This window comes from Rhyacophila brunnea, unplaced genomic scaffold (genome assembly GCF_057557595.1).
Source record: "Rhyacophila brunnea isolate RB1 unplaced genomic scaffold, BYU_Rbru_1.0 scaffold_2, whole genome shotgun sequence".
Lineage (NCBI taxonomy): Eukaryota > Metazoa > Arthropoda > Insecta > Trichoptera > Rhyacophilidae > Rhyacophila > Rhyacophila brunnea.
In genome coordinates, this window is record NW_028232859.1 from 38,275,489 (window position 1) to 38,286,136 (window position 10,648).

Consider the following 10,648-nt stretch of genomic DNA (forward strand, 5'->3'; position numbering starts at 1 on the left):
TAAATCAAGTTAAGTTTACTATTATTAATGACAGAATGTAAAAATAATTTAGCTAGTTTTATGATTATGAAAAATATTATTCTTTATGTTATGCTTGTGCATAATTTAAAATATGCCAGACACGTGTCGTCATTTTTTTTCATGCTAGTTGAATCCTCCATAATAATATTAATAAAATAATATTTTACACAAAGAGATTGAAAGACTGGGAATCCGGGAGGAGTCCAATCTTTTTGATTTTACATAATCAAAATGATAATAGATATTGTAAATTCAAATTCCACGAAGTACTCTCGGTCGATATTATTGTACCTACTATATTTATAGTACGGAATGGCAGCACAAATCCCGGATAGCGAATTATCTATTTTTTTTAATGTGTGTAAAATAATGTAAAATATCAAATATTTTAAATCTAAACCGGCTCGCACATCAGAACTCGTCTCGCCTAAAATCGTGTCGAATACGTCATCGTTATTTAACAAAACAGCAAATCACATGTTGCTAAATGGAGCTCCGCAGATTGATCGAATGCAACTGTTTCATCTGAAAAAAACATCTGGCTGTTGCATCCTTCTCGGGCTCCGAGTCGGAGGGTCGAAGTCACAAAGGAACACATACGAATTGGTCATTCCTATACTGGCTCGCGATTACCACATTCAAATATCAATACGTTTCGAAGACTATGCGCGACTGTCGCTAGATAGATGTACTTACGAGGTTATGTCATGCAACACTGGCCGGCCGGTCTCAGAAGTTTTGATTTATGGCTGTCAGGCACACGAGGCGAGTTCTGATATGCAAGCCAGCTAACAAACATGTTATGCAGACTTAAAAGTCTGCAGATTTTGGGTGTTCCACAAGAAAAAAAAAGTCCGAAGGCTGTAAATTGATTGACTCGAGGGCCAATGGAACAGGAGCATTATGCTCAAATTCTTTTGATGATCCATACTGAGGATTTCTGTCTCTACAGTACTTTGTTCCAATGAAATAGCGAGTAGGTTTGATATATTTCAGACACGTTTGGAGTCTAAAATTGGAGTATAAGTTTAATTTCCATATTAGTAAGATATTATTAAAATTCCATTAATCTCAATAAGAGTATAAGAGAGAAGTGGTAGATTAATTTCTATCAGGGAACACATGCTAAATGAAATATTTCATCACTGTTGAATTTTTAATGGGTATAGGAAATAAGATAAGATACCTAGTTATTACATTATTTCAATATTCTATTCAATGTATAAAATAATAAATGGACACCAAAATAATATTAGGACTAGTATTATTAGTACATTGGATTAATGTATGAACATTGAGACTTGCTGACAGGTGGTAGTAAAAATGTATTCGGGGCATGTTTATCCATCGGTTTAAGTTGCATGTTTCCATATGGGCATATTGTTTTTGATAACATTTTTACTGTCGAAGATTCATGCAAAGTCTGTTGCGATACGAATGTATTTACATTAGGGTTTTCAAGATTATTTGACTGCTCGGTCATTGACATATCAACATTTATATTTTGAGTATTTATTGTCTGTAGTTGTTGGGGTGCTGATGGAAGCGAACTGTTTTGTAGTTGATTATGTTTAGGTTTCCGTGGTCGAGGGGGTGCTTTTTCTCCAGTGTGTGTTTTATGGTGGTTACGCCTGTCCTTCCCTGACATAAACTTCATGGAGCAGTAGTCGCAGGAGAATGGCCTTTCACCTGTGTGCGTGCGATTGTGAACTGCCATGTATGACCGAGTCTTAAATCTCTTATCACACAATTTGCACGCGTATGGCCTGTCATCAGAATGAACACCCATATGCTTTTGTAAATTTGCATTTGTGTAGAATCTGAAAGTAAAAAAAATATGAGCAATATGTAATTCTATTGAAATAAGCTGATTTTTTACAAGGATTGATTGTTCGCCATTTGTTGCATACGCACGTCATATTAATTGAAAAATAATTTGTGAATTTTACCCAGTTGTGATTTGAACCCGCGTTTCACTGATCAGATAATGAATACGATAATCACATTACAATTTACATTCCTAGGATGGAGCATATAGACTATTATAGTGTCTTTATCTACATACATAGTGACACAATTATTTTTCAGGTTGACTGAGCAGTGGCGTAAGTAGGATTGGTGTCACCCGTCAGTGATGAGCCATCACCCGGTGCGGTAAATTTACACCCCCCCTCCCCCAACACACACATACAATTTTTCATTTATACTTATATTTTTAAGGTACCTAGGTATTTATTAATGTCGCTGATTTTATAAAATGATAACACTAACAACGATAATTTTTGAAGTAAATAAAAAAATAGGAAATAAAGAAAAAAAATATTCGTTGATAAAATATATTAAATACTAAACTTGCAGAACGTTTTTCAGTGTTATTTTTGGATTTTGAGGACTGTGCGGGGGATGAAAACATGTGTGCGGACACATTTTGGTAGGTGTGCGCGCGTGCACACGCGCACGCCTTATAGGGAACATTGCTGATGATTTATCAAAATGTAGTCAAATATTTTTTTTGGAACATTATTGACTATGTACGTTGGACGCAAACAAGTAATATCAATACATATCATGTTAATAAATTATAAAGTTATTATTTTACCTTAAGGTACATAAGTTGCATGCAAAATTTTTAACACCGGTATGGCGAAGCATATGCAGTTTATATTCTGATGGTTGTCCAAATCGTCTGTTACATGGGTCACAGACATATGGTTTTTCACCACTGTGTTGGAGCAAATGCGTCTGAAATTAATAAAATCAACATAATTATCGAACAGCCACAAAAAAAATATGAAAAGACAATGATCATAATAATACATACATTCAAATTAGTAAGCTGTACAAATTTTTTGCCGCATTGGTGACAGACATATTTCTTGATACCGGCATGGGCTCTCTCATGGTTTTTTAACACATTCAGGTATGCAAAAGCTTTGCCGCAAGTTTTGCATTTGTATTTTCTCTCGCCGGTGTGTACTCTTAAATGGCTCTTTAAATTTTTTTCAGTAGTAAATTTTTTATCACATTGGTTACAACTTATTGTAGAATCTGGCTGTAAAAGACAGAAGGAAGGAGTGAATGGAAAATTACACATGATTAATCAAAATTGTGAAAATCTAGAATAATTAATTTTCAACACGCCTAATTAAGTATTAAGATAAAACATAGTAAGTGTATGGAACTTCTTCCACATAATTTAATAGCAATCGAGACCGGTTTTGTCCGCTTCAATAAGACATTGAGTTTAAATATTATTATAACCATACCGAAATCGGATATGATATTTAAAAAAAAGGATTTCAAGTTGCATAATTGATTTTTTTTATAAAAATCGATATTTTTTAAATAAACATAAAATAGTCAAAAATTATTTCAATATAATATTAGAGAAAACTTATAAACCAAATTTGAATAAGAAACATGACCATAAATAAGTTTATTTTTGACTTTGAATAAAGATATTTTTCTTTTTATCATTTTTAGATGTTTATCTGTTATTTGTTAGATGTCACATGTTTTCATCCCCCGCACAGTCCTCACACAAAAATATTGTGAAAAAAAGTTTCAAGAAGGGATCACCATATCCGTCCCATTCTATTGAATGCCAAAGTATACGAAAAGAAGATACGTATTTTAGTGTTAAGCAATGACCACCTATGTGCCGGGTCCTCTACATTATTTCTTAGTCTTGGACATTTTTCAACTTGCAAGAAACATTGTCAGTACAGTCTCATATTACCTAGTCCTTATCGTGAAAACATCACAGTTTTTACAATATTTTGTAAACGGTAAAAGTGTTCGTGCAATAAGCAGTGTTTTTTACTTTAAATATTTATAAAACAAAACTAATAATCAATTTTTGTAATAAATAACTACAGGTGTGTTTAATGTACGTAACAAACAATAATTCAAGTGAACAATATGATTGCTTGCACAGTTACATAATATATAGTACAATTATTATACTTATTAATTATAGAAAACTTATCCCCTAAAAATGTCAAAAAGGAGTGGATGTGATATTTCAAATGCGATCATTAAGGTTATACATCAGTTGAGGCACGGTCTAAAAAGATCGTGGCTAGGCGATGCGCGGATTGCGGGTTGCGGCTGCAAATGACGCATGCCAAACGAAATATAATTTGTCATATAAATCCAAAATGCATCCATTTAATGTTCTGTTTATTGTTCTATTAGTAACAATAATAATACATTCATTGACATATTTTCTTTTTAAAGTAAATGGGTAATGTTTTTAGTCATCTTTACACGATTAAAGAATTAATACGCCCGTTGCCATCACGAAACAAATTGACGTGTGCCTGGCATGACGTTCTCTCTCATAATGCCAGCGAGTGGTGAGTGAGTCCAAAATTTCGTCGCCCCTATAGTTGAAAATTATTTGCCGTTTCACTGATGTATCGCCTTAAGAAGAAATCCTGCGATAAATTTAAATTGGAATGGCTCTCTGAAATCGTCGAAACAGAAATACCATCTTCAATGCATTCGCAAAAAGTAAAATTTGTATATTTGTTTATGCTCCGCAGCAAATATGCAAGGAGAATTCACGTCTGGAAAGAAGTGGATTGAATGGAGGTTGTATTTAAGTCAAAAAGTACACCGGGATGCTGTTACGAAATTGAAAAATTTGAAAAGAGGTGGACTTTTAAAAATAATGACGGAAACACCCAAAGAACGAAAGAATAGGTTTGAGATCGCTGAGCGCAAAAAATCTGGTTGCGATTTAGTCAAAGTGTTAATTGATAATATACTATTGGCTATAAAAATAAAAGCTTCTACGCTTACTGTACAAGATATTCATAATCATGTACACAGGTATTTCTGAATATTATTCCGAATATATAACGTTTGAATTCGTCGAACTTTGACTTTAATTTTAAACTTTGTCATTAAAAAAGAAATTGTATGTGTGTGTTTGTGGTGGGGGGGGGTTGTAAATTTAACGCACCGGATGACACCAACCCTGCACAGATGCGTTGATGATCTGCACACACAATAGAAAAATTAGAGGGAACGTTGGTAAATATGTACCTATTCATTATTAAAACGCTAATGGAAAATTTAAAAAAAATGTCTCAAATTTCAAGTGTCATATTATTTTTTTGCTGGATGCCTCTGGTAGACTTAACAGTCTTGGTGACCTTAAGACCATTTAAAAGACTTAGGACTAAGAAGATTATTGTAAATAAATAACTTACTTTCATCCCAAAATGTTTACGCATGTGGGCTTCTAGTTTTACATATTTATAAAAAGATTTATCACATTTTTGACAATATAACATTGTTGTAGCTCGTTTATTTGACTTCTTGTATTTTTTCTTCAACATCTCCCTGAAAGATTGTAAATTAAAAAAGAAATATTGTCAATCCACCAGTATAGGTAAATCATTCTACAGTGGCACCATAGGCGATTCGCGCGTGTATTGAATTGCTTGCGACAATGCCAGTTCCAATGCTAGCAAACAATACCACTACAACTGCAAGCCGCATCTGCCGTACCCATGGTGCCACTGTAAAACGATTTACCTATACCTACCGGTATGTGGCAAGAAAATAATATAAGGATTTGTATCACCATAATTTTATTATGGCTGCTCGTTATATCGTTTTTCACTATAACAACATTTTTTAATTATGTCGCAATTTCGATTAACGGCCAAAAATTTTTTTTTGATATGGTTTCGTGCATATACGTATGTATATGCATAAAAAATTTAGCAAACAAATAATTCCAGATGGAAAAATTTTGGACTGGCTGCAGAAAAATAACAAGTCGTGAACACTTGCATAAAAAAATCGATAATGTTATAAGAACTTCTCGGTCGACAGTTATGCAAAAGGAATGAATATCCTATTTCAAATTGATCCCGATGAAGAATGCATTGATTTACCTTTTTAATGGAAACATCATTTTGAAATAGATAAAATGCAACTTTCGTTAAAAATGTCGATGTTTTGTCTAAAATTAAAAGCATCCTAAGGAAATTGTATTGATTTTGTATGGAAACAAATGATTCGTTACACCACATTTCACTTTACCCGGGAAAGGGCCAACTTTCCAAGAATGTATCTTGACCATAAAGCGAGGTATTAGTGTATGCAGATTTGACTATGATCTTCAGAAAAAGGTATAATAATATAATAAATGTACAGTGAATTTTTTTAAACAAACATGGAAAATTAGTTTATTATTCAGAAGTAAGTATTTTTTTATTGTTTAATTATCCGGATTTAAAACTTCATCACAATAATTAAAAAAAAAATAGGTGTACATACAAAGACTTTAATTCATCAGTCACACGGTTATCTTCCAATTTTTCCAAATCTATTGAATGCTCATGTTCACTATCTTTTGTATGTTCTTCGGTTACAATATTATCTGAAACATTTTATTTGTAAATAAGTAATATGAGGGATAAAATGTCATGACTGTTAATTAAATACAAAAATAAGTACTTTATGATGGAAGAAACAGTGTTTACCTATTGAAGTGCATGTGAGATCATTACTGCTTTTAGAATTCTCATCTTTACTGGTAATTTTTGTTATATTTCTAGTTTCAAGAATGCAAAATTCACTTTTAACATCATAACCTTTTTCTTCTTCCTGCTTCACAAACTGAAAAAATATATTAAAACAATCTACAAAATATTCATCGACAATTTTGTAGGTAATAATATAATTGATGTACAATAATGTATAATACGTATCAGTGGTGCACTCAGGATTTAATATTGGGGGGGCCCAAGGAGGAGAAAGTAAATTAGTCCCATAGGCTCTTTTTCTTCTGCATATAATTATTTTTACATATTTTCACAAAACACGGTTGCATATTTGTACAGTTTCTCCTAGTTTTTACTAAATTGGAGGCATAGTGGCGGTAACCGTTGAGCGTGTCATCGGCGACTGGCGGATTGGAAGTGACTAACAGCGACCATGCTGGAGATGTGCGCCTAGTATGCTAAAACATTACTCAAATAATATCGGCTGTGCTACCCGCTTGGTCGAGAGAGCTACAATATTTATGCCGAATTCCACTGAAAAAATGTTCTTTTGATTTACACCACCACCGACTGTAGTCAAGTGGGTGTAGTCGTTCTTTTTGCCAAAGGTTTATCGTCAATTTTTGGTTTTTTAATATTGAGGTTCCAAAATATTAATTGAAAATAGACAAAAAAAAGTATTATTGCATTTAATTTATACACAAACCTACTCAACACAACACATCCTAATTTCTCGTTTATCGGTCTTTTGTCTATTGCACTCGGTGTACCTACACCATGGCCCTCACATCCTGAAACGGGCCCTCAGGCTAGGATATTTGGCTGGCCCCCTACCTACCGCCAAGATTAAAGGCGGTGTGAAACACTACACTAACGTTTTTCAAATTGTGTTTTAATTCAAATTAAGGGTACTTATACAGTGAATTATTAGCGATTTTCAATAAATCTACTTTAATAATGGAGCTGTCGAGTATCGACACATAATAATCAGAAAGTATATTGCACAATTATATAATTTAAAATGTTCATGGCCATGAAGTGTAATAGCGCCGCAGGCGAATTTTTTTACTATTAAAGCTAATTTATGATGTGTGTTTATTTCACTTATCTGGTCAACCCGACACGCCGGGCCCCCAGGCTAGAGCCCTGTCAGTCCTCCCCAGCCATGACCTACACCACTCCGGAATTCGGATGGGCACCGAGAATTTTTTGACAGTTCCATTAGGGATTGGGTTTCTAAAAAAAACCCGACATTAGTGTTTCGAAATTAAAATCTAAGAAATTTTTCTAAAATGGGTGCTGGAGAATTACAAATCATTTTTTTTGCCATGCTTTTATTTGTCTAAGGTTTAAGGTATAGGTATAGTTTATTGGCTTTCAATTTCAATGTTTAAAATCATTCCGATAATTTTTCTGTTTGGGGGGTGCCAGGGCCCCTTGCTTCCCCCTCTGGGTGCGCCACTGATACGTATATATAAAACAAAGGTTGGCATCACTGAAACTGGATAGAATAAATTGCGAATGAACCTTTATAGTTAGAGTAATACCATAAGTTAGTGGTTTTCAAACTATTTTGTTTCACAGACTGTGAGCTGCAAATTGAATATTTTCCGTTAAGAATCACACTTTTTTTTCGCTTTTAAAATGAAGTCATATCAAAATAGATTCTGTGAGTAATATCTACAATAAGGGAAAAGCAGAAAGCTGAAGAAAACAGACATATCTACTATCATTGTGATTGTCTTGAATTATAATTTTTAGCACAACCTGGGCATAGTTTGAATACCACTGTCATAGATATATTATGTAAATTTATGAAATGTAGAGCCAGTCAACACCTATTTTTTAACATACCTGCGGGTGAAGGGGTAAAGGCTTCAATTGCTGTTTTAATAAAATATCGGAACGAACGCATTGCTGCTTGAAATAATACAATCTGTTTAAAAGTTCAAAACACGCTTGACAAATAACCAATGGAAGCCCATCTGTTAATGTTACCTGAAAGTAATAGACATTTTTAATATTCGATTCATAATTAAATTACACTATGTACAACAAGGAGAAACAAGTCCTAAGGTCTAAAATGACAATGAATACTTCGAATTGAGACCAAGCAAGTGTTTGTAATTTTTTTTTATACATTATGATTACAAATCAGTCCCAGTTTTTCAAAAATATGGGCTGGTGGTCGTGTAGTGGGGGACAGATTGTGGTCAGCGATTTTTTTGCTTTATGATTTACCATATAGAATAGGCAATTAGTTAAATTCGTATAGATTTCATGCCTACATAGTTTTTGACATTTCATAAGGCAATCGAGGCCGTTCATTAGTTGGACTATTGGCATATGAGACGATTTGCAGCCAATAAGATTTTATATTATTAAGGTGATGATGAGTTAAAACTGAAAGTGAAATATATCAAGGCGGCCTCATAAGAACAATGAAAACATTTTAATTCATTTTGATATATGCATGTGTACTTAATGTAAAATTTTGATGAAATTTTCATAAAATATAAATAAGGTAATTTATCGCATTTTTTTCAACGAGCCTGTCTCATTTACACCGCTCTTGCAATGGTGCTCTGAAATATATTATTTATGAATGACTTCTATTCGCTAAATACTTCATAAGAGTAAACTATGTTTCGGTAGGTATATTTAACAAAAAAAAAAAAAACATAAAACCTTAACAGAAGTGCAATACGAGTAAACATCTTCTGGTATGTTTTGAATCTGTTCCTGCACAGATAAACAAGCTCTGCAAGTTTTGGAAAGATTAAAAAACCCATGATATCCGCTATAATTCATTTTATCTAACTCTTCCATTTCAATTATCTTCAAACATGAAAAATAACATGAGCGTTAATTCGAAGTCAACTAAAATGTAATGCACTTTGAAAATATTATAAAAAACCCCTTTAAATTAAACTTAAATCTATTTAACCGGTACATCAAAAGAATATACTCGTTTAAGTTCAATCATTCAGGTATTGTTTCTAAATATTATAAAGACTTATAAAACAATTTGATATTGATACATCATTTTGTAATACAAAAATTGACTTTGACATTTCTGTGTAAACAAAACTGTTGGTGTTGCCCGGTTGCCGTAATTGTTAATAAATAATAGTTGCTTTACTGTTCAAGTAAACTTTGTAAAAAGAGTCCAGCAATGTTCCACTATCGATTTAAATAAAACAAATAATGTAATAAGTACACAAGAGGTTGGACTGGGTGATTTTTAATCTCTTTGGCAATACGTCGTATAAAATTCAAAACCCATACTAGATAATGAATGTACATATCGACGGTGTTTTGGCCAATTGGTGTAACCCTCAAAATTGAAATTGTTCAGGAGAGAGTAAAAACTGTTTTTATCGGAAATATTCTATTATGAGGTATATAAAAAAATATATAATTAATACGATTTTAATTATTGAAGTATTTTACTAAAACATATGTATTTTAAACCAGTTTTACATAAAAAATGTTTCAAATTAGAAAATGAGGGTTACATCAATTGGATGGTTCAGTTATTGTCAATATCTCATTTTGATAGGAGATATCTTATGAGTTACATCATTTGACTTTATTTATCATAAACATAACATTTTGTTAAATATATTTTTAAATTACAAATAAAACAAATTTATAATTATTAACATATTTTTTAAATTGTTAAAAAGGAAGACAAATTCAAAAGAAATATAATTATGATATCTTAATAAAACAATACGTCATATAGGTAGGTAGGTACCTTATAATTAAAAAGTAATGCTGTGTTTTACTAAAAGTTTTAAACAAGAATTATGTTATAAAAAATAATGTATTATAGTTAAGTATCCATAGAATATAACATTATAAATTTTAATGTGGCTCATCTTCTTCGTCTGTTTCATTCAGTGTATTACCAACTCCACTGTGATGCCCCATTGTCGAATATTCTTCATGGTATCTGGATGGAATTATTTTATTTTGTACAAGTTTAGACAGATCTTTAAATTTGGCGGTTGAAATAGAAATTGGTGTTTCGTATAGGCATCACAATACGGTTGGCTTAGATATTCGTCGGGAAGACCTTCCTCTAGCAAATGTAAAAG

At 32.5% G+C, this 10,648-nt stretch overlaps 1 protein-coding gene across 1 annotated transcript; it reads right to left on the reverse strand.

Annotated features, from left to right (window-relative positions):
* Window positions 1-1,000: 1,000 nt before the first annotated feature.
* Window positions 1,001-9,627, reverse strand: LOC147072285 (uncharacterized). Its single transcript, XM_085947772.1, has 8 exons — window positions 9,234-9,627; window positions 8,400-8,543; window positions 6,525-6,660; window positions 6,319-6,421; window positions 5,241-5,373; window positions 2,843-3,073; window positions 2,621-2,763; window positions 1,001-1,841 (listed from the first exon to the last, which is right to left on the reverse strand). Exons 1-8 carry the CDS (start codon window positions 9,372-9,374, stop codon window positions 1,289-1,291), a joined length of 1,584 nt encoding a protein of 527 aa, XP_085803898.1. The 5' UTR covers window positions 9,375-9,627; the 3' UTR covers window positions 1,001-1,288.
* Between the last annotated feature and the right edge of the window lie 1,021 nt (window positions 9,628-10,648).